We start from the raw sequence: 24,358 nt of genomic DNA, 5'->3' as shown, positions 1-24,358 counted from the left end.
TATAGCTTCACTTATTATATGCATGTATTTAGTGCGCAAAAGACCAGAAGGGCATTTCACCAATTGAAGACAGTACACCAATTGCAAAAAGCTTTTAGCTTCTCTGTACGGTATTAATTGTCAATAATTTTCACAGCCTTTCGCATTCAGCTCCAAAACAGGCGAAAAATTGTCACTATATTAAAGGTACGAATTTAAAGCTATTATTGGGTTGCTGCTCAAGATATACCAACACGCAGAGGAAAGGTAAAAAGTCACGACGAGACAGACGAGACAAACGACTCGTCTTACTTATTACTAGCTACAGCCCGGCCCGACTTCAGCACAGCAACATACCCAGTGATAAATATACAGGAAAAACTGAAAGGAAAGGGTAAGACTTGGTGACGAGGGCGAAATTGCCATCAAACGTCGAAATTTAGGGGGAAAAGTTTCAAAACATAGGCCTTTTGCTTTATCTAGTTATTGCCCAAATTAAGTTCAAATACAACTTTTTAACCTTTTTCAGAACGTTTTTAAAAAACTGCTATTCGTCTCTTTTCTTTCCTCTTAGAAAAGCCGAGGTCCAGTTATTTCTTTTGTTATAAGGTTTAGTAGGACACAATTTAATTTTTTTAATATTTAATTTATTTTGTCATTCATTTCGCGAGTCTTACATAAACACCCATTATATCAACGGCAGGTGTATGTCAGTGGCAGCAAATAATAAATTTATTAGTTGTCCTGACAACACTTTTCGTTTGTCGCTTCACAGTCAGGATAAAAAAAGCTATGAAGGGTAGAAGCACTGATGAAACGTAGATTTCAAGATCTGAGGTGAGAGAAATGTAAGACATCGACGCTAATTTAGGTAAGGAAATCGTTTAAAAACATAGCCAGTCGTTTAGTTTAGTTCGCGTTCATGCAATTTTCATGAAAACGATAAATTTGAAAGAAGAGCAATATAATAAGCGGTCTTATTCCTTGTACAAAACTGAGAAAATTGAAAGAAATTCAGCCGACATGGGTTAAACGCTTGCTTTTTGTTACAGCTTAAACTTAACTTTTGAAGTTTCTCAGGCTTATCGTAAATTATAGTAGTCACTCAATTGGAGAGTATTTTCAATGCATCAAACGAATCAAACTTTGGCTGTAAAACAAGCTATAAAATAATTCAGGCAACGTTGATGGTAAGCTAAGCTATCATCAAGAGTCGGCAGCTGTGGTGCGTTGCGTAGCTGTTTCCAAAAGGAACAGCAATAAAACCACTGTATTGTTCTAGAACAAGACGACAACCTTGCTAATGTTTATCCTTTCTGTTTGAATAAAGAGTCAAATTTCTTTTGTTTTGTCTGTTCTCAAAACAAGGACTGCAGGTCACCTCTCAGTGTACGCCGCGATAAAAGCGGTGATACGACTGAGTTTGAGTTGTAGTCTAGCACTCGATACAGCAATAAGTTTCAGAAAAAAAAAATATTAAAAATGTGCTAAAAGTATGTAGATACACTTTGCCGGTCGACACGAAAAGCTCGATATAGTACGAACAACAACGGCCCGGGACTGGAATAAGTCGTTCACACACATCGCAGTTGCGCCGAAGCGGTTGGCCGTGAGGGTTTGGTGCCCTTTTTGGCCAGTACTCAATCACTCCTTGTTATGTGCTTCCGTCTCGGTGGATTCCAGACCTTATTCCTACTTATTAACGTCCGCTACGGTCCGAATACCTTCACCAAAGTGTGGCACAGAACCTATCCGATATGTGAAGCTTCACGTTCGAGATCAGCGCCGCTTAACCTCAAGCCGTTACAGAAATCGCGCCGAAATCACCGTTCTTATGTGTGAACGAAAGCCCTATCTGGGTCCCGGGGGAGGGGGGGGTACTTCAGGAATTTCTGGGTGGGAATGTGCTGCTGGGATCCTGGAACCCTTAACCTATACCAGAGCTAGTTCAGCTGAATTTTGCTACCCTATGCTAGAGTAAAGTCCCCTAATCCCCCCTATCCTACCACAATCCCTAGTCTACATAAAATCTTCAACCAACTGATCAGTTTCCTGAAAAATAATACCCTATTCTAGAGCCAAACGCTCTGATTTATTAGTACCCTATCCTAGAGTAAACTGCTTGAAAACCATACCCTTCACAGCGGCACATACCAGTATAGCCCATATATGGCAGTACCCCCCCCCCCCCCCCCGGGATCTGGGTATGGCTTTATTGCCGGCGCGAGAGCTATCCAGTACAGTAAGACATAGTCCCATGAGGCGCGCACCCCTCTTCCAGCTTGTAGTTTACCTCAAGGGCGGTGCCTCTGATATGAACAGGCCAGCACTATAAGAAGTTGTAAAAATACTAAACTTTTCGTTTTCCCTGCCTTTGTGTTACTAGGGTAGGAAAACTGAGTTATGTTAACTGGAAACTCAGTGTTATAATTGTCTGCGAATGAAGGGACACGGCTAATCTGCTCAAATAAGTTACTGTCATAGTTTGGAGTACAGTACGTTCATGCAAAGAACATTACGCGCGACATATTTATAATTAAATCTACCATGTTAATATAACAATGCTTTACATTTTCACTGCTTTAAGCTTCTTATTTTAATCCATTATTGTCAGGCAGCTTTTGTATTATAACAAAGCTGTAAGCTGAACCTTAAATTATGCGTGCGGTTGAATACCGGCAACAGACACTTAAAATACTTTATCGCATAAAGCACTGTTTGCGCATTACCGCATAATTTTGCGAAATCATGCTTCGTTTTGGCTTACGAAGAGGAACACAGCATCTGTTAGAGAAGTGTAAGTTCAGACTTGCTATACTTAATACTTCCCCTCGTACAATGCATGTCAAGACTTATTTATTAAGACTCCTTCCCATGTAAACAAACTTGGGAAGTAAGTAAGATTCCGCAACAACAACAACAACAACAACAACATCTAAGGGGCAACATATTCACTTCAAACAAGGGAGTAAGTTAAATCGAGGTACAAATTAGCGCCAGCCTTCTTGCACAGTATCGAAATAGCTATCACTTATGCCATGATAGCTAGGCAATTAGGTTCTTCTAAATTCACACTGATCACAGCGAATTTCTAGTTTGTAAAAGAGAAGTTTCCTTTCTGTATGGTCAATAATTAAGTCTTGTCATTTAAGTCAGTCTCCTTGTAACAAATGATCTCTGAGGTGTATAGGTAACAGAATCAAGCTCGAAAACTTGTTCAATCAACTTACTCTTAAGTCAAACTGGTCACTAGCTGTTGCACATCGCTCATGCCTCAAGCATCAGTCCTTCGCCTAAGATTGCGGGATGCGCTATTTTTCATGGTGACCCTTGTAATACGTACGGAACATGTTGTTACCTTGATTCTGCAAAAAAAGTCCTGCTTTGTGATTTTCGTTCACTTATTTATTTTGACCATTTAAAAACGTTATTAATATTCTTCTAGATTTTGAATCTATAGTTCCAAATCTGCTTCTAGTCTATAGTTCCAAAGTTGCTTTTCCTATAACAACTAGAGAAAGACATAAAACTGATGATGAAAACTCGAAAATGTAACGGTGGAAAAACCATCTAAAAGCAAAGACAACTGATCGGTCTTGACTTCATTACATATATACATTTGATTATTTACACCTCATAACTCGAAAGCTGAATAGAGTCAAAAGCTTTTGTATAGATGGTTGAAACCGTTATTAAAGTTGTATCTAGCAAACACAATAGCTTATTAACAGGTTCAGTGCAAAACAAATTGGATCAAGTTACCGCCGCACAGAGAACGACTTGTTAATGCGTATTTAACTTGTCATTTGTAAGCTGTTTACGCCGTCGTAGAGCTTTACACACTAAGTACAGCTAGGCAATCAAGTTATTACGCAGGCTTTAAAAGCATCGGTCGGCCGCAGAGAGAGTTCAGTCGATGTTATTCGGTACTGACTATAGGATCACTGGTTTGATTAAGGCTTTTATCTTTGATTACACGACTTTTGCTTGAAGGTTGGAGTATTCTTAATACCGTTTTTACAAATTAACCCTTAGAGCAAGCTTTTTTTGTTTCTTTTTTTTCAGTCGTGCGAATGCAAGCGCGAAGCGAGCGAGGGGCGTGAGTCACCTACGACTGGAGCCTATCAGGAGCCTGCAGAACAGGCGTTATTTTTCGTGCGCCTTTCCCCGTCAGGCGTTTCTCGCGCTCCTCGCTCGTATGACAAACGCCAAAAAAAAAAAAAACGCCTATTCTGCAGGCTATTGCAAGTGCCTCTTGTCGGTAACGGGAGAATTTAAAGTAAGAATTAGCTATTTCAATTTTATCTACCTCCCAGGTTAGGCAAAGAACCATTGAAAGATGTCAAGAAGAACTCTACTACGAGAAGTTATTGACTCAGACCAACGAAAACTGAACAAGACTTCACAGTTTGCGCCACCGAAAACAAAAACACTCAAACATCTACAGAGAGAATTTAGAAAAACAATTCCGCGCCCGCGGTATGCATTCGTTACTTTGGTTATGTGCGGAGACGAGTACGTTAAAGGGGCTCTGACGCTTGCCTGGTCGCTAAGGCAACAAAAAACCCAACACGACTTGATTGTCATGGTAACACCGGACGTTAGTGTCCACTCTATGAAACTACTGCGCAAGCTCTATGACAGAGTAATAAAAGTACAGTACATTAAAACCAGAGTAAAAAGCGCGCTGAGAGGAAAGAGGTACCGTAGTGAGGATGCGTGGATACAGTATAGTTTGACAAAGGCCCGGATGTTGAACCTCACTGAATATGACAAAATCGTCTGGTTAGACGCTGACTCGCTTGTTTTGAGCAATATTGACGATCTCTTTACTCTTCAAACCCCGGCGGGTATCTGCTCCAGTATTAGAAATCACAACTACTGGCATGGGTCGAAAATACCCGAGTTGGAAATCGAAAATGCTGTTAAGAACAATTATGGAGTTTATGGATGTACAATGGTTTTGAGTCCAAACATTGATGATTATCTACTGGCAAGCTCACTTCCTCAGATAGGAACTACCGCAAACTTTGTAGGACCTGACGAGTACTTTTTTACGCAGTTGTACAAAACTCAGTGGCATCATGTCCATATTAAGTATGGCTGTAACAAATGGTTTTATGAAATGAGGGGAATAAAACCAAGCATTATTCATTTCTGTGGAGACAAGCCGTGGGGGGCCGAGGGGAACTGGGAAGGAGTAAGGCGTTGGAGAGATGCGGTTGAAGGAATGGTGCGAGTCTGCCCTATAATCGCGAGTTTGTTTGAAACACTTAGTCGGCCGAATTCGAAAGGAATTCATCGAAGCGAAGAGTGATCCTCGAATTTTAAAGCTAGTAGAGACCTTAAGATTTGTGGACGAGGACGACTTCGAGGACCAGGTTTGAATTAAAAAAGTATATTTCGTGTATTCTCAAAAATACACACCCACTAAAAGTTTTTCGCGTATTCTCCAAAAAAGACACCCCGGAAAGTTATATTTTACTTTTTTCCACCATAAAAGTTAGCACGGTTATTTTTTATAGAAGGAGGTCAAGCCCTCTTCCGATTTCAAAATGAAAAAAAACTTCTAACATTTAATAACTTGTTTCCGCCTCTGAAACATTTTCGCTAGAACACAAGTAGAATGACTACGGCTATAGCGTTTTCCCGCCAAAACGACGCGGGTTCTCGTTCTCGCCGGTCGTCCTTGTCTTAGAATCTAAAGCTCTCTAACAGTGGTCACAAAACTGATTGAACTAGTACTGTATAACCACATGATTTAGAGGCATGCACAGATATTAGGGCTGCAGCTTGAAATTTTCAGCGATTAAGGACATGGAGAGTCTCTTGAAGCCCTCGCTTGCCGAAGAACATGGTCATAATTGCGAGTTTGGTTCCTAACAAACATATCATTATCGCTAAGCATTTAAAGGGCATTTCTAACTTTGTGTCATGGTCTTCTGTCGTCGATTTCATCGCGACAAACCAAGCAATATTACGAAAACTTATAATAATAAAATACAGTCCCTACTAACTTTTGCTTTCTTTTTCTACAGTTCAAGTTTATTCTCACCGTTCGGGGTTTTTATTCCTGTAAAACTATAATTGACTTTAGGGGGACGGAAGCATGATACAAGTTGGTGTAAAGAGACTCCAAACACTGACGCGGAATTTCGAACTTCTTTTAATATTTCAACAACTTTTTTGTTTTCGACTAAATAAATATACTCTGATAGCCTCAAACAATAGAGCATTTAATTTAGTTACGTCTGAAGAAATATTTTAACTCAAAGAATATCTTTGAAACACTGCAATATGACAGAAATAATGTGCTCTTTTTAACTTTCCTAGTTCGCCTTGCGTATCTCAATATCAACAATTTTAATAGTAAGAGACAGTGTCTAAGAAGCAAATTGCGATTCACGCCTTCTAATTACGTTACATTAAAACACCCAATGCTGCAACGACAACAGTAGTGATCTCATGGGCTATTTCTAAATAAGGTGATAAGGTGAACCAATCAGAGTAGGGATGAAAGCACGTGGTCAGAGCAACAGCCAATCAGATGCGTGTCAGCTGATGCCATATGTGAGCAGGAAAGAAATCTTCAAACTTCTGTATAATGAGATTTAACGGTGTTGAAATCCAGCTCAAACACTGAGGAATACAAATTACAGACAAACAAAATTAAGTTCAAAGAAAATGTGTACTTGGAAGTTTGGTCACAGTGTATTAAGCCCTTTTTTCTCTTTTTAATTTTGAGCTCGAGTATTATAAAAGGTAACCCTGATAGATGTTTACAGTCATCTATTTTCCTGTATGATTACAGCAGAAAATGGAAGAGATTCTTAATTTCATAAGGCGATCAAAATCTTTAGGAGTAAAAATTGACATTTGGCATATAGCAGGTAAAATGGGGTAAGGGTTAATGCTTGGACGCTACCAAATTTGTATTGCTAAGTTTCTTTACCCTTAGAGAGATGATGATTTGCCCAATATTTGGGCAAAAGCTTTGCCCAAGAATGAAAACTGGCCACTACCGGCTGACATGCGTCGCTCAAAAACGTCTTTGCTTAAACTCCCTAACAACGACGGTGCGCGCAGATCTAAAAGGCGACTTGACCAATGGCACTTCGGGAAATCGAGGACTGGAAGTTGCGTTCAGTCCTTTTCGAGCGCTTTTGCGTTCACATTTGACTTCGCACTGTCCTTACTAAATCTGCATATTGTAGTGTGGCGTCGACAGGCTCGTTGCACTCTACGTTTTGTACATAACTACTTACTGTTTTGGCCGCGTTGGCCATTGGTTCTGGGAACTGGTGCGTAAGAAGAGCCAGCATTGCGGTGAAAGAGCACAGGGCAGCGGTAAACAGAATGAAGAAAGGAAGTTCTTTTTTGGGGTAAATGGAGAGTTCATGGTGACCTGAAAAGGACAAATGTAAAAGAAGTTACTTCAAGAGAATTTTTATCCACACATACACTTAGATCTTTTACAGCACCTTCAAACCTAGGGTGCTTTACACAAACAATCCGGTTGAAAATCTTGTGAAAAAACATTTAACAATAAAATCTGAGATGACAGAAGAAGGAACCGAAAGACACTTTATCTAAATCAGCCGAGCAGACTAAAACGAGAAAGGTTGCCTCACCTCAAACGACAGCCCATATCTGAAGCTCCCCCAAACGGAATGGCTTGTACCATTTGATTTCCCAAACCCATGTAAAAACTAAGTACCACCATCCTACAACGTAGACTATTAAAGGGCTGGACCAGTTTTGTGAGCCCGCCAGAATGAGCACCCCCAAACAAAACCATTTGTTTAGGAAAAACCACTGGTCAGCCCACCCTGGTTTAGGTCCTTCCTATTTACAGTATAAGGTCTTAATAGTAAGTAACGGTCCTTGCGAAAAAATTCGAGGTGTGAGGGGTCAAAGAATGTCAACATAGAAGGCTACTTGAAACGCGTTAAGTTTAGCAAGGACATTGCTAAGGCTATTGCTCATTGACAACGTTGTTAACTTCTCCAAAATATTCTATCGCTCGTTAGTTACGAGCCTTGATTTCTTGCAAGAAACTTTTCCGGCACTTCAAACTTCATTAAAATATCTCAGAACGGCTAAGATTTAGTTCAACACGGACAGTAATAGACAGAATTGCGCATTCAATACAGAACTTACTTGGTAGAAGTTCCCGGTCAGCGTTTTCAGTGCATGCTGGGTAGGGATGAAACAAATGACCCTTTTCCAGGGGGTAAGGGACAAGACGAAAAGCTGTTGAAGAAATAAAACAGTTTAACATGTAATACGTACCACATCCTATGCAAGATTTTCATCATGGTGAACTCTATTGTGTTGATGATGGACGGTATTTTAAACTACATGCCTTCATTGGTAATCAAGGGAGGATAACACGCGAAAGGTTCGCGTTCGACTCGGGGTTGTTCAACTGTTTATTAAAGGGAAATTTGTTGCAGCAAACATGCATTCTTACTTAAATGATAATCATACGAGTAATGATGATTTATTTCTTTATTCATTATTTAAAATTTAAAATCAACCTCATTCATTTCTATTGAAACCTACATAGAAAGCTTCTGCAAAAATTCATGAACAAATAAAATATAGACGAATGTAAATTTTTCAATCAAATTGCTAGAGAAAGTTATTTAAGTAGGAAACATAAGTATTTGCCATTTACACATCTCCCATAAAACGCCTACTTGTCCCCCCCCCAATTTTGAATAAGTGTTGTCTTCAGTTTCTCTGGGGAGGACTGTAATACCTAGGAGAATTTAAAAACAAACGCTATACAAAATTTTGGGGGCAAACAAGGTGTAATCATGATTGGAGATGTGCAAATGGCGATTGGAATTTCCTTGAAAATTATGTACAAGCAAGAAATAAATCAAGAATCTTAGTGGATGTTTCTTTGTAAAAATGGTACTGATACTAACATTTACAATAATAAAAGTGATGATGAAGATGATGATGATGATGACGAAAAAAGGAACACACAAAAGAGGTCTGTCCATACATACTTCCTTCCCACGTGCAGTGAAGCAGATTAAGAGCTCCGTCTACTCTTTTCCAGTGAGGTAAATGAAAGAACGCGTAAGCTATCGCCTCGCTGTCTCCTCGTTTTAAAATATGCTCTGGAGGTAGTATTAGACTTTTCTGCTCCAGAAGATACTGTAAAAAAATAGCATTCATTACGACAAAAAGGGACAAGAGTGAGTCTTGGTAAACACTATTTTCTTATGGTTAATTTTATTCACATGCATAATAGCGGGGCATCCTGACAGCTTGATCTAAAGCATTAGTGAAAATAGATAGTAATAAAATCATTAGTTTTCAGATAAAGTGGAACTCCGCCTTACGGCCACCTCGTTATTACGGCCAATTTTTTTTTGCACCTTGGTGACCGTAATAACTGGGTTCCACTGTATAAGAGACAGTCAGTGTAGATAAGAGAAGAATCAGTTACTTACTTTAGGAACATGAGGGTTAAATTCCACTGCTCTATGTATGGCCTCCACTGCTGCCATTTCAGCTGGACTTAATCCCCTCTTTGCTGCTATTTCAGGAGAGAATCTGTATAAAGACAAAACAAAAATACTTAGAAAAAACAAACGTGTCACTTTGGTGGACGAAAACATACAGTACCATATAGTACAGCAAGCAAAATTTGCAAGCTAGCGTGAAGACCGCCACCCATGAGGAAGGTGACATGTGGAGGGAAGAGAAAAAATGTATTTATTTTTCGTTTCTCCTCCAAGCAGAGATTTTCACGCCTCGCTCGCTCAACCATCTCCGAGGAAAATGAAAGACTAGTCGTAGTCTGTGGAATGAAGAGTCTGAGTATAAATGAGGAAAAACTGACTGAGGCGTAGATCAGGACTTGTTGGCTTCACTTGAAGGGAAAGAACCACACATTCACTGCACATGTTGTGTGTTATCGGTATACAAACTGTACAGAATGTTTACGAGGGAGAAAAGTGATTGTTTTGTCATCATCTTTCAGGGTGGCTTACATCTTCTGTATGAAGTCATTCTAGCCATTCAACGATCAGTATTTTCTGCGATGATCAGTGGGTGAACACTGTCAAATTTAGTCAGGTCTTATAATTTTAACAGCTGAGAAAAAAAAAAAAACTCTTCAACTAGCGGCCCAAGTACAAAAGTTATTTTCATTACTTGTCACAAACTGCTCTGGCTTTAAGGAGTGCAGCTGAATAACATATTGTAGCTGACTTAGGAAGACTTATATCTGCAAAGTAAAAAAAAAATCAATTTGTTTTGTCCTTTATAAATTTCCACCCAAGAAAGAACAAATTAATATGAAAATTTTATAACTCTTACCATCATATTTAGCTAGAACTTGCTGTGGATAAAAGAAAGACAGAGGAAAAAGTGAGTGAGAACAGAATACTGTATCTCTGTTAAATCAGGTTTGTTTGCTGTAACTGGTGTCAAATGGTTTGAAATACTTTAGGCAAAGGTTAAACATGAGCCAGTAAGGTTGGCCACGTTTCCTTTTTACAGCAAATGATCAAATCAACTTTAAAAGGGTGGGGGAGGGGGAGAAGGGGACAGGGCAAGTTCTTCTTTGAGACTTTTCAAGATGTACAGTATAGTAGAAAAGTGATGAGGTATCCCTGAGTGTGGGCAATGTAAGTAAAAGGCTGCAGTTTATTGGGATGCTATTTTTTGCAGCTCCTTGCAATCTCCATATCTCTACGCATCCAACTGGCTTACTCTTTAAAATAAGTGATTATTCAGATACATTGGTTTATACCCATGTTCTCGTGCTCTCACAAGTTTCCCTAAGCCTCCCAAAGCAAGCTCTTTCAGCGCAAACATTCATACAACAACGAGGACATGTCTGAATGAAAACTTTGCAAAGAAGATTAAGGACAGCATGAATCAATATTGACAAAGACCCTGAAGGTAATATGGAGAGGATCAATACCTGCACTTCGGAGTAAGCTTGTATTTCGAGCAGAGCCTCCAACAAATTTTCATGGATATTTAAAACACTCATAAGAGGAAATTCCTTCATTAGCTGACAGAAAAGAAAAAGAAAAAAAATTCAGAAAAACAGCTACGTGTGGCTGCATTATATAAATTATGCAACAACTTTTGAAGTCTGAGATATCAGCTGACAGTTTGCGATGCAACCACTGGTTTCCCTGTGAAATGACGTCTGAGAAACGAGTGCAGAAATTCCATACTGATTTTGCGGGGAAACCAGTGATGGTGTCTTAAAATTTTGGCTGTTTTCTCAGGCTACAACTTTTGAATAGGAGAGACATCACACTTTTTAAAAAAGTATTTGATTTTGGGCACTTTTAGGTTGGATACCTTTAAATAGCATCACTATGAGCAGGCGCGAATCCACACCGGTTTCCAGCATTTTACGGAAATCGGTCAGATTTTCATAATCTGTTTAATGTGAAAATAGACAGATCGAAACGCACCAATTACTGATTACGAGTCTTCATGGCCAATAACATCACGGCTTAACTGACAGACGACCAATAACATCACGACGTAACTGACCAATCAGATCAATAACCAGAGTATAATACCATCAACTGACGAGATACGACTCACTTTGACTCTAAAGATGACTAGCGCACAGGTTGTCGAAAGATCAGTCACTGTCAACAACAACAGTCCTATTCAGGACTATGTTCACCTGGACGATCAAACTCAACCTACTTTTGAAATGACTCCTGGGTTCAAACCTTTCACAATATACTTTTAATAATAAAAAACACTTTCCAAGTTGAAACCTGGCCAATATCCTGCCTGAATGACTCGGAAACCCAGGAAAGGGCCTTTAAGGAGTTAAAATCCAAAACATTTCCTGGGGGAGCCTGCCCCTCGGACCCTGCTAGATAGTGCCTGCACCTTCGGCCCTCATTTAGGAAATCCGTCAGAATTTATCCTTGATCCGCACCAAATGAGTAGTATAACTGAATGTTAAAAAGAAACAAAGGAAACACCTACATCTCTCATCATTTTAATGGCTTCCTTGACTCTTCCAAGTTTCCGAGCACACATAGCAAGCCTTCGTCTTATGTAAACACAGACATTTGTGTCTCGTCCTGAGGATTGAAATAAGTAAAGAAATTTGTATCACGGAAAACTTCTTATGAAGCCTGGGAAAGCAACATGGTAAATAATTGCTCGTTTAGACTAGAACAATATTTATTTACTACTGTTCTAGAAACAAGTAGCAGACTTGTTAGAAAGGGAGAAAAAATCTTCTACTGCAAGAGGACATTGATCAGGCATTGATTTATTCTTTTCGCCCGACAAATACTCCACCATTAAAGACCTAAAAACCTTGTCTTGTAGTTTGTCGCTTCACATAAGCATGCAGGAATTTTTAACAACACATTCAAGAAAGAAGCTCTAACTGCAGACAACTGCTTTAACATTGCCCAAGGGTTCTAAAAATCCCCAAGTACTTATAGACTTTCAAAAAAGTCCACTGACTTTGCCACTTGCTTGGCTGCTTCTTGGCCTAAAAAGCTCACTGAGGTCGACTTGTGGCAAGTCTAAACTACTTACAGAGCTAAGAATGCATGAGCGACAATTTTTTTTCCACTCACTATGTACAGCTTCTTCCTTAGTGTCTGAGTTAGCTGAAGTACTGTTCCGCAACAATGCTTCACTTGCCTTCAGTGCTTGTTTAAATAACTTTTCAGCCTAAGAGAGACATTAAGTTCAGTTGTGATCTGAAATAAAGTTAAAAGCCTTAAAATGGCTCAAATTTGTAATGTCATCTGCACATTGAGTAAGCTACTGTAAATCCTCTGTTAAGCCCCCGGGTGATTATTTATTTCAAGCATGTTTGAGTGGGGTTTTATTCCCATGATAAGGGGGTGGGGAGGCTTATTAGAAGGTGGGGAGGGGGGGGCGGACGTTAATAGAGGATTTATGCTATTTACATTTATCAGTTTTTAGTCACCCACAAGGTTTCAGAAGTTATAATTACTGTATTTCCTCATGTCTAAAAAGATGAATTTCCCACCTCTAAAATAGTTTGAGCTTCCTCTTCAGCAAGTAAAATTAGTGCTGTTGGACAGCTGATTAAAAGAAAAAAAAATTAATTAACTTCAGTTAAATACTTATTATTTAATCTTAGTGTGGACCTCCCTGAAAACCACTCAATGTGACAGGAGCTTCCTCTGTAAAGATTATTTATTATTATTCTTATTAACCAACTATCCTGCATACACACCCGTACTGTAAATAATCTAACAGATGCCCAGGTAATTTATTTAATTGTAGGGCTCCAAGAGGAACTGTTTAACAGATAGGAGGTGTTTAAAACAGGCAGAAATTTATTCTCATAACTGTAACAAGCTTGACAAAATTAACATACTTCTGTACGTGAAAAAATTAAGAGAGTTAAAAAATAGGGGAAAATTCAGTCCACCAATTTATTTGCTGTACGCTGTCTAGAGATCCCCATACTTCTCCAACTCTTAGTACTGATGTCAGAATCCTTGCTCTGTGTTATAGTGCTTCCATCATTTAAGTCCTTCTTACTTTGAACTCAATATTGAACAAGATACAATATGCAAAACCTTGCTGATGAAGCAAGAAACTGAATAAATTGAATGATTTTGCTCCTTTTTGCTAATTCCTAGTTATCTGGAGTAATTGTCATAGGCGGCATCTATTAGACAGAGGGCGTTTATTAGATAAGAGGCATTTTTTATTCATTTTTATTTTATTTGCCACACAACAATAAAAAATAAATTACAAATAATATAGGATAAGTAGAAAAAAGAAGTGGCAAGGAGACATAACAGAAACTAGGAGCTTATGAGAGGTTAGGCCTCCTCGAACTACAGGCTAGAGCTGTTTACATCAATTGAAGAAAAGAAAAGATGGCGTACAGTCAAAGATGGAAAGATTTAAGGCTGGTTTTCATATTAACTTAATAATTTAATCTTCAGTACTTTCTTAAAGGAGGAAAGGGATTGAGAGTTGACGACATCGTTGTCAAACGAATTAAAAAACTTAAGTCCTTGAAAAAAGGTGAGGACCTCTTACTGTTTGTTCGACAATATATCCCTTATTGCAGTAAATTTTCGTGACATGTAAATTTCGTGAATTTTGCAATACCAAAAAAAATCGCGAAATTAAAGTCACGTCAACAATAAGTGTTGCCAACATAACATGACACTAGTATTTTATAGTTGTACGACAATCTAAATACACATACCTACTACATATCAAATTATGAAAACTAAAAAAAGATGATTTGCAAGTCCATTAGTACCAAGTATGATTCACATACCTTGGATTAATTTCTATGGCTTGATGGGCTGTTTTTATTCTCTTTTCTTGATCTCTTTCTCTCCACGCTCTAAGCATTACTAAAATCAATCAACAAAGGTTCAGTTAAAACTACCTTACAATACCTTCTTTGAGCTCCAGATTCAGTGTTGGCTTGATTTACCCATCCTCAGAGACCCATGGGCAGTCAGTCGCGTCAGAAGAAAAGGCAGAATGAAAGTTTTCAAGCACGGGCGGAAGACCCCCTTGGTACCGACTCTTACCAGACCATTTCCAAACGGTCCACTGAATGCTGGCTCCTGACTGGGCACAAAAAATGCTTCAATTTGTATTATTGTGTCCAATCAGCAAACAGCATGTCCTGAGTTCTTTTCATGTGTTTGTACACAATGGCTATTGTCTCACCATACTTGTCCAATTTGTTCACCAAAGAAATGCACACAGTCAGGAAACTTTCAGTTTGATATAAACACCGTCCATTTCAAAATATTGTCTACCTGACAACTAAAACATGGAAACATGTGTATGGGTATTTTAAAGACGCTTTTCCGAAAAATACAAGCTTGAGCGGCATACCACACATATTTAAACTTCCATTGATCACACCTTCATAAATGTTATTTACGATACCTCATGATCGGTCACACAAACTGAATTTGCTCGGTGCAAATTGGAATGTTCCTACTGTTAGCATCCGAAATGTTTTCCTGTGTCATTGGTATTTCCTTCTTTTCTAGTTAGGAAAGTAGACAATGAAAGTTTCCCTTGTACGTACGCACAATCTTGGTGAATGAGCCGGATGAGTATTGGGAGACAATAGCTATCATGTACAAACACATGAAAAGAACTCAGGAGATACTGTTCGCTGATTGAGCACAATAAAAGCATTTTCATTAAAGCATTTTTTGAGCCTAATCAGGAGCCAGCATTCAGTTGACCATTTGGAAATGGTCTGGTGAGTCAGTTGGTACCCAGGGGGCTCTTCCGCCTGTACTTGAAAACTTTCGTTGCACCTTTTCTCCTGACCCAATTGATGACTGCCCCCGGGTCTCCGCAGATGGATTTACCAAGCTCTCTTCCTAAACTGAGATGACAGTTGAAAAATTAAGTTTTTCAAATACATTGATTTCATATGTTATATACTACAAGAATCATGCATGCTCCATAAGGGATGTTAGTGTATTTCAATTGTTTTAATGTTCTTTGTGTGGACAGGTGGAAACAATTCGAATATGCTATGTGTAGATGAGTGGTTTTTGAAAATGGAGAAAAAAATCTCTGTTTTCAAAAACGTAAGGATACATGCGGATGTGGCCTTGATTAACTTGTACACTTATTCATAGTAGACTGAGGAACTTAACACTCACATTCATCTGAAGGATCGGCACTCTCGGCATCAGCATCACATGTAAAGAAAGTCTGAAGTCAAGAAAAACAAAAATAGTTTAAAAATAAAACCTTGAGAAAAAGCAAGTCAACTTGAAAAGCTTTATTTGTTTCACCTCACATCTTTCTATAGAACTCTTGTACATATATGTGATCAATGTTACTCAATGAAAATTTTAGACGATGCTTACTACAATCAGAAATTTTTCATGATGACCACAGAGGTCTCAATAGCAGCTAGTTACATGTCGCTAAATGTAATTTAGGCAAAGTTAACCTTGAAGCAATGCTGGTCAGCAGTTTCCCCAGCTATACTTGGGGTGGCCCGATGCCTCTGAATTATATATGCAGTTGCTTGCTTGCAGTTCTTTGAAAAGTGTTGTTGCAATAGCTTGCTGTTTGCGTGCCATTTTTGCTGTTACCAGCAGTCTACCGCTGCCTATACAGCATATGATTTCAAGGAAAAGGAACCTTTTGGCTCCTTTCCTGGTCACAGCCATCTAACCAGTGGCACCTGCTTATGGAAAATGTTATTGAAACCCCCTGATGAAAATATCAATATTCTGTTTTCTGGTGCTTCTTGGAGAACAGAAGTCATAATTACCTGATGATCTTGTGCTGAAAGATTCATGTCGTAATAAGTTAATGGTTCTTTTCCTGTCACCCAGTAATACCTGTCAAAAACAGAATTTGATGGATACTTCTAATATGGAAAAATATTCAGGTTTCGAAAAAACACTGCCCCCCGTTAGCTTACCTTGACCCCCTTCTGAGCCCCCTTACCAATCCCCTCTATAATTTACAGGAAAGGAGCTAATGACTTGAATTAACGAAAAATATTAGTTTTGATAGATTCTTGTGAATTTAAAGGTCAGCTTGTTATAAATAATATTCTTTGTTAGATCAAGTCATTTGTTCATTACCTGTGATTTACCTGTGATTTTAGAGAGGGTCAGTAATGGGGAGGGGGGGGGGGGGGGAGTAGGGGGTCAGTGTGTTTTGTTGAAACCCAAAATATTCATACCTATACCAACCTGGGAAGTCTTCATAGGAATTATTACACCAATGAAGCAGAAATTTGTTGCAGCAAATAGAACAAAGTGAACAATTAGAGGGTCATTTTCAAGATATCTATCAGGAAGACATTACCTGTTGTATTCTGCGCCTCGGAAAAGATTGCCAGGATTTCTCCAAACTTTACATTCTGTCAAGGAAATGAATTTTGTTAAAGCTATAAGTCAGTGGAGTGAGGAGTATGTGACAAAGTTGTGGGGGGCGGGGTGGGTGGGTGCACTGAAGAGAGGTATGCAGTGATTTTGTTACCTCTGTGTCCTGCATCCCTTATTACTACGGGGCAGGAAAAAAATTTGAAATCCACTTGCCCAGTGGGCAAGGCAAGTAAATTTCCGTTTTCACTTGTCCCCACTTATATTTTACTTACCCAAAGAAAACAAAAGGCAGCATCATCTATAGTTCTAAGGTACTGTCTATAATAAAATATCGATTATTAAAAAGTGTATAAGATTACTAGTACTAGAAGAACTTAGATGCTGTGCTGGAAACAGAGTAACTACTTGATTTGACCAATATCTTCAAGGGCTATCTTCAATCCTGTGCTCTGTTATTTTTTCTCTGTTATGTAGTGCTTTTAATCATATTAACATAATTATCTATTTCATTGTTTTTGTATTGTATTTTCTTCTGCTACTGTCACTGACCTTCCTTGTAACACAGCCTTTAGGCTGCGAGAGGGATATCAATAAACTATTACTATATGGTGATTGGAGGAGAACATGTACATGCAACACGAGCAAGGAAACATTTTTAATTGCCCAAGATCAAAATTTAGTTGCACCAGAAAATTAGACCTGGGTTTTTCCTGCCCTGTAATAGACAAGGAATTGAACAGCTTGGAAGTTTGGCTTTATTTTCTCTTTATTTTTTGAGAACATAGCTGAGGGACGTCCCTGGCCCTCAGTCCCAGTGATTTTGTTACCTCTGCGTCCTGTGTCCCTGGTGCTTAAAAATCCCCAAAGATGCAAAATAATTCATGGCATGCATCCCACAGGATGCAAAGATCGATTGATTGATCTGAACATGTGTATTTTTAGATTGAAATATCCGGCCTGTATGTGTAATTTCTGAGGCAGTTATTACGGCTGTTGCATATTAACCTTTGTTGTGCTTTAAAATAGATGAGGACTATATTTTGATTTCAGTATACTGTGATACAGAGTTTTGGAGTCTATCTACAGATTAACTGTCTGGTTACATGTACATAAAGGCCCAAGCATTTTTGATTTTGGACCCCGTCTTTTCTGACTGGGACATAATGATTCTGGACTGGCACCCACGATTTTTCACAAGATGAGTCCCAGGACTCACCATAACTATTTGTAACAAAATCACTGCAGTCCTTAGTGACAGCCCTGCATAATATGAAAACACAAAGCAAACAGAAAAAAAAAAAATCTAGATAAAACAATCAATACACACCTGCAACATTCTGTTGAGGATTTGTAGCTGTATTGTCGGAGCTACCCAATAGAGGACCGAGATGGGATAACGAAACATGTTCAATAAATGACGTACCATACTTCCGAAAGTACCACCATTCAAATATCTACATCAGTGCAACAAGCAAACAGTCAATTGGGAGAAGTAACTACAAATTTTCCAGGGATATTCAACAAACTTTACAAAATATGGCTATTCTTAGAATTCTTGCACTAATATGTAAGAATGTCTTAACCAAAAAAATCATCCCAAGAAAATTATTTCAAGTTGAAACCCCTTAACGTGAATAATTATATATTAAGTCCCCTCTCTCCTTTCTCAAATAAGCTCCCCCCTCCACCTCTCTAATAACCACCCCTTTTCAGGGAAAAATGTTAATAAGACCCCTCCCCTCCCCCTTATTATTCTTCACTAATAAATGATAGACTGTATTAATCAATCATGACCGTGAAACTTGAGTTGGAGTGATCCGGGATGATTTATTCACGTGTTGGAATTTCAGATTTGTTTGACCCTCGGCTGCCTGACCTTCAATGTCTTGAACTTGAGCTTATCCACTTTGTATTCTAGTTCTTTATCGAGAACTGATACCACCATCTTTGCTTAATTAAATAAGCCCCCCCCCCCTTCAAATAAGCATTCCCCTGTCTCTATTAAGCCCTCCTCAAATGTGTTGGAAACAAATAGGCCCCCCGGGGTGTTTAATAGAGGATTTTCGAGAAAACTACTAGACTAACATTGCAGAAACTAAAGCTGAATAAATAATACAAGGGTAGACACATAAATGGATTTATCATTAAAATGAACACTCACAAGAATGATTCCTGATATGAATGATGATGTTCCAGTGAGAGCAACATAAAACTTAGGAGTCAGTGTGTTCAGGAAAAGGATAGCTGGAAAAAAAAGAAAAACTTGGTTAAGAAAAGAGCACAATGTGCCCTTGAGTCTAAAATTGTCTAAAATAATTTGCACATAACAACACAAAAAACTAGTTATATCGTATGGCTCCTGTGCAAACAATGCTTAATTGTAACTTAATTGAAAAAAAAAACATTAAAAACCAAAAAATACTAGTACATCATGTGTTTTCTATCATAATTCATGAAACCAATAAAGAATGAGAACAGTTCAGCTGTATTTACTGTAGCAGATGTTTGCTCAAGTTTACATGGAAATTTTAACACTTTTTTAAAGGGTTCTTCCAAAGGAAAATTGAACTTTTATTTTTCTTCTTTGACCTACTCATTTTTTCAATGTTTACATTGTCATCATGCTTTTTTCAACATCATTGCCATCCATTTAATTTCTCAGTAAGTTCAGACAATCCTTTAGTGGAATACATCTAGAGGTTATATAATTATTTTACAAGATGCTACAATGTAGCTTGCAATTTGCCCTTGTAATTGTCATTTGAGTGATTCAACTTTTTGCAGTCTCCAAGTGATAGCTTGAAAAAGGCGATCACACTTTACTCTCAAGCTTGGCTTCTAACAGTCTTTATTATTCATTCAAAATATTTCCCCAATTCTGATTGGCTAAAAGCACATGCATAATTCACCATAACCAGCTACTGATGACCAAATTTGGAATAATTTTGCGTTTAATGAACCGATGACATCAAAAGTGCTGCTTTCTTGCAGCTTAATGCACCGTTAACTAAGAAGACCTGGGGACAAGGTTGAGTTGTTTTGGTTGTGAAAACAAAAATGGTAGACATTTCACTCGTTTCAAGAGTAAGAACTGGGCGAAATAATAGCTAAAAACATGGCAAGAACAGCGAGAAGACAACTCGAAGGGCGACATCTGCTATTTAGACAATATTTGCGGAGCTGAACAACCCTAGACATGCACCATTGAAGATGAACTTAACATTGATGGATCAATGGAGGTAAGCATGTTTTAGCCATGTTTTTAAACTAGGAACATTGCAACATTGGGGAACATTTCAAAGAAAAAATTAATTGTTCACCTATTAATTTCAAGCCTTTTAACATTTACTGCTTCACACAATTTTATGATAATGAAATGTGACAAGCATAGAATTTTCTTTCTTTTTTTGTTTTGCTTTTTTTAAAACCACTTTTTAAGGGTTGCTATTCCCAACCAGTCAAGTTGACCAACCAACTGAAAGTTTGTCAGGACAAATGGTCACCTTGGCCGGTCACTGTCTGTTGACCGGCTGTTATTTTCAGCCCTATGAGTGTGATCTTTATTTCGCATTATTTCTATGCCCAATTACCACATTTAAATAAACTTCTTGTAGCATTTTTTCCATATCATGGAGATCCTGTGATGCCGTTAAAAGTCCCGCATGACTTCTGATGAACTGCAAGATTTTTCTTGAAACTAACCTTGTATTTGCTTGTTATAAACAAAGGTAAAATTTGACTATAAATCAAAAGCCTTACTCCATGCACCTGTTACACTATCCTTTTTTGCATATAGTAATTTCTGGTTATTCTACATGTAGTGTTCTATAAAATGTTTGTTTCTTTCAGCGCTGAGTTTGGTTATAGCATCACCTTTTGCAAGTATATCATTCTATAAAGTGCTATTGTGTAACATTTTGGAAACATCACAAAAAAATTATCCTGTAAATACAGCTGCCTCTCATCATTTCCTACCATTGAGACACTTTTTGAGAGAGAGATATCTGCATTTTGAACCAAAAAATTTTATGCTGATGATGCACATTTGTCCAAAACTGGTCAGAGGCTCTATGATTGGTCTATGCGCACTGGCGTAGCATGCGAATGACGTCAAAGTGTCTAATTTGTAACATTTGTCCGAGTTTGTCATTTTTCTCATTTTAATGACAAGAGACAGGCAAGCATGACATTTTAATAACAAAAGTCAGAGAGGAATTCGTCTATGTTAATTTCAGTTTGTTTGCCTGAGTTTCGGGTCTATAAAATATAATAGTAACTGCGCGCAGCGCTATTATAGTTTTATAAGCTATTGTTTACCAATGGTATACAAAAGACAAAAGGTAAAAAAGATCAAAATGTACAAAGTACTGGATTTACCAAGAAACACTCATTTCCAAGGAATAATTTGTAATATTTTTACTTTAAAAAAAGCATAATACATGTGGTTTTGCCAGGGCAAAATACTTAGTTGATCTCAAAATGTTACGATACTTGACAAAGAGAAACAGAAACTCCAAATAAATTTGCATCTGGGAACCCATGACTACATGTACCAGATTAATAATGTAAACATTGATTTACTTCATTAGTGTGGAATTTTTGAGGTCAAAATGCAGATGTCTTTTCCGCAAGAGGCGGCTGTATTCACTGGCTACAAATAAATAAATAAATAAATAAATAAATATTAAGTGTCATTACTGTTAGTATAAACTTGTGACATGGAATCCAATTCAGCCGAAAACGAATATCAAATTTAATACAGTGGATTGTTGCTAAAATAAACAAGCTTTTCCTTAGCTAGTGCTTTGAGCTTCAACTTACATGAAAAACAAACAAAAAAAACCCCCACAACTTCTTTGAATTAACCTGCTAAAGCGACTCTCACATGTTCACTCGGACACAAACGGAACCAACGCTAGACATAAATTACGAAGATCAATAGATCATCACCCAACAAATGGACATCACCGAGCGGGTTGGGAATGTAAAAAAATTAAATATAAACCATTTTTTCGTCCAGTTAGGAATGAGATAAAAAAATAATAAATGACAGAATTCTTATTCTGATACGCGGAACAGACGAGCGGTGGAACTGAATGCTGATCAACTCGAACAGCTGATCTCACAATGTCATGTCATCCGGTCACCCTTCTGTCATTTCGATTCGTTTTCTGAATAAAATTTAACGAAGCTAAGACGCGAAAACTCTTGAATCTCTACAGGGAGGTCCTATTTTTTGTGGAATACTGGAATTTACAAACGACAAAAATAGTCATTTTTTGGACTAAGATAAAGGAAAAAGAAAAAGAAAAGATGCGAACTATTAATGTTTTCTAAAATTCACGATAAACAATGACTTACCTAAGTTCAGATTTTCTTTAAGACGAAGGGGAGTACGAAGCACGTAAAGCAGGAATATGACAAGAAGGAACCAAAATCCCCACAAATAAGTCCACGACCATCCGATCCACTGCTTGATTTTACTGATCGATCGCTGAACACCATTCTGCTCGTCCGCCATTTTGGTTCTGTTAAAAATATAAGTAGCGCTTGCGCAGACTAACTGAGTTCCAGTCCCTGCACGGTTTCCGTACATTTGTACAGCTTCCCTGGCGGATAGATTGGCGGATAGTACTTAGTGTACCCCCTGGGCTGGGTCGTCCAAAGTGGGGTACGACTTCGAGGACGAGATTTCCTTTCAACACTACAGTCGGCCCCTGATAACTCGAACCTTCAAGAGAAATCGAAAAAGGTTCTAGCTATCGGGAGCTCGAAAAAAATAGCCCGGACTAAGAAAAAAACAGTTTTTACTGCATAGTGAACGTTTTAATCACATTTAATTGTAGAAATGTCAAGTGAAAATTAAAAGATACCTCTAGATTATAAATCAGAACGTAATATAACAAAATCTTGCTTAAATAGAGCATGATTTTCACTGTTTTGAGAAGTAAACTAAGCTGTTCCACGTTAGATTTGTAAGAAACAACATCAGCCTCTAATAGTAAACTATACTGCCTACAACGCGTCAATGGGAAATTCAAAATTCAATGTTTGGGACTCCAGTAGACTGTTTTTGCCCCACTTTTAAGGGCTCAAAACATGGTTGGAGTTATCGAGGGTATAAAAATTATATAGAAACGATCTGAGGGGAAACAAAAACTACTTCGAGTTAGCGGGAGGTTCGAGTTACCGAGGGTAAAATTACAGTAAATGAAATCCAAAGGAAATTTGGTTCTAGTTAGCGCGAGGTTCGAGTTATCGGGAGCCAACTGTAAGTAGTGCGCGCGGGTGAACCAGCTTCATTTTGGCGGGAAAACTTGGTAGCCGTCTAACCCGTCTTCATTCTACTACGACTGTTTCGCGATAAGGCGATAGCGAGTTATCAAATGTTAGAAGTTTTACAATTTTTTCGAGAGGGGGCTTAACCTCCCTCAATATAGATAACAGTACCAGGGACCGCGGAGGGGGAGGGGCTGGTAGGGCCGCGGCCCCACCACTTTTTTACGCCCCCGCCCCCACTTCTAGCGCTAAAAAGAAAAATAATAATAGTACAAGTTTTTTTCCGTCTATATTCCGCTATATTCTCTGTATTTTCTTTAATTTCAAACGCCAGGCATTTTGTGGGGCTCCTGTGCTTCTCGCGGTAATTGTGCCCTGGGGCCGACTTGCCCCTTGATCAAACGCCATGCCTTGGCCACCCCTTCGCTTCGTTCGGCAGCGTGTTTTGTACTTCCAGCTCCGGCAGAGTTTTTTTTGGGTCGGATTTATCAGACGAAATAAAGAAAATTACTAGCTTTTTCAGGCCAAACGAAGCTGAGTAGTTGTTTTGAGTTGATAAAAGTTTTATATTTTGTCTTTCTCCTTTCGAATCAATGAAATATTCGATGGCAAGAAGAATTACATTACTTGAACGGTGAACACTAAACGGCCATAGTTAGAAATTTTTGAGATCACTTCAGTGTAGTATTTTCCATACTAAAATTGTAATCGCGTCTTTTCTTGCATTGAATCTTAACTGACCGTGTATGTTGGTCGTTTATTGAAAAAGTATTTTCAATTTGTCAGCCCTCCCACTTTTCACCTTGCTCCGCGGTCCCTGAGTACTATCTTTTCTAATGATTTGAAAAAAAGTACAATGAAGCCTTCTGGGGTATCTATTTTTTTAGAATACGCGAAAAAAACTTAAGTTAAATCTCGTACTCGTAGTCGTTTTCGTCCTCAAACTGTAAAGCTCTGTAATATAACCCAGAGTTAGTGCGAAATTTGAATTCGGATATAAAAGCTTCAAAAGCAAATTCAGTTTCATTTTTTTGTCTGCAATTTGGTGATTGGGTGCTCTAAAAAGAATAGGGAAAATTATCTGAGAAAATACTTTGAAACGAAAGAAAAAGAGACCCGTATTAAAATTTTATCCCCGGATTAGTGGTAACTGGCCTTCGAACAACTTGGCCCTAAGGGAAAAGCTGACTTTTTGTGGGAAAATATAGGTTTCTGTCAGTGGGTGTGGGGGCTTCCTTTACAAA

The 24,358-nt window shown here is 38.3% G+C and overlaps 2 protein-coding genes across 3 annotated transcripts; one reads left to right on the top strand and one right to left on the bottom strand.

Annotated features, from left to right (window-relative positions):
- The first annotated feature begins 746 nt into the window (after nt 1-746).
- Nucleotides 747-5,318, top strand: LOC140948615 (uncharacterized). 2 transcript variants are annotated; one of them, XM_073397880.1, is made up of 2 exons: nt 747-850; nt 4,296-5,318. In XM_073397880.1, exon 2 carries the CDS (start codon nt 4,319-4,321, stop codon nt 5,294-5,296), a length of 978 nt encoding a protein of 325 aa, XP_073253981.1. In that variant the 5' UTR covers nt 747-850; nt 4,296-4,318; the 3' UTR covers nt 5,297-5,318. The 2 variants fall into 2 exon arrangements, with proteins under 2 accessions (XP_073253981.1, XP_073253982.1); XM_073397881.1 differs by having other exon boundaries at nt 763-816.
- Nucleotides 5,319-6,132: 814 nt separating this feature from the next.
- Nucleotides 6,133-22,361, bottom strand: LOC140947285 (protein ST7 homolog). Its single transcript, XM_073396343.1, has 18 exons — nt 22,197-22,361; nt 18,997-19,079; nt 18,163-18,289; nt 16,816-16,870; nt 16,271-16,340; nt 15,648-15,699; nt 14,282-14,360; nt 13,004-13,058; nt 12,582-12,678; nt 11,974-12,071; nt 10,931-11,023; nt 10,321-10,342; nt 10,156-10,228; nt 9,450-9,552; nt 9,000-9,150; nt 8,140-8,232; nt 7,245-7,384; nt 6,133-6,618 (listed from the first exon to the last, which is right to left on the bottom strand). The coding sequence occupies exons 1-18, from the start codon at nt 22,354-22,356 to the stop codon at nt 6,523-6,525; spliced, it is 1,647 nt and encodes a 548-aa protein (XP_073252444.1). The 5' UTR covers nt 22,357-22,361; the 3' UTR covers nt 6,133-6,522.
- Nucleotides 22,362-24,358: the final 1,997 nt, after the last annotated feature.

This window comes from Porites lutea, chromosome 9, assembly GCF_958299795.1.
Source record: "Porites lutea chromosome 9, jaPorLute2.1, whole genome shotgun sequence".
In the NCBI taxonomy this organism is placed as follows: Eukaryota; Metazoa; Cnidaria; class Anthozoa; order Scleractinia; family Poritidae; genus Porites; species Porites lutea.
Note: the sequence above shows the minus strand (reverse complement) of the source record. Positions and strands in the feature narration are given on the sequence as shown.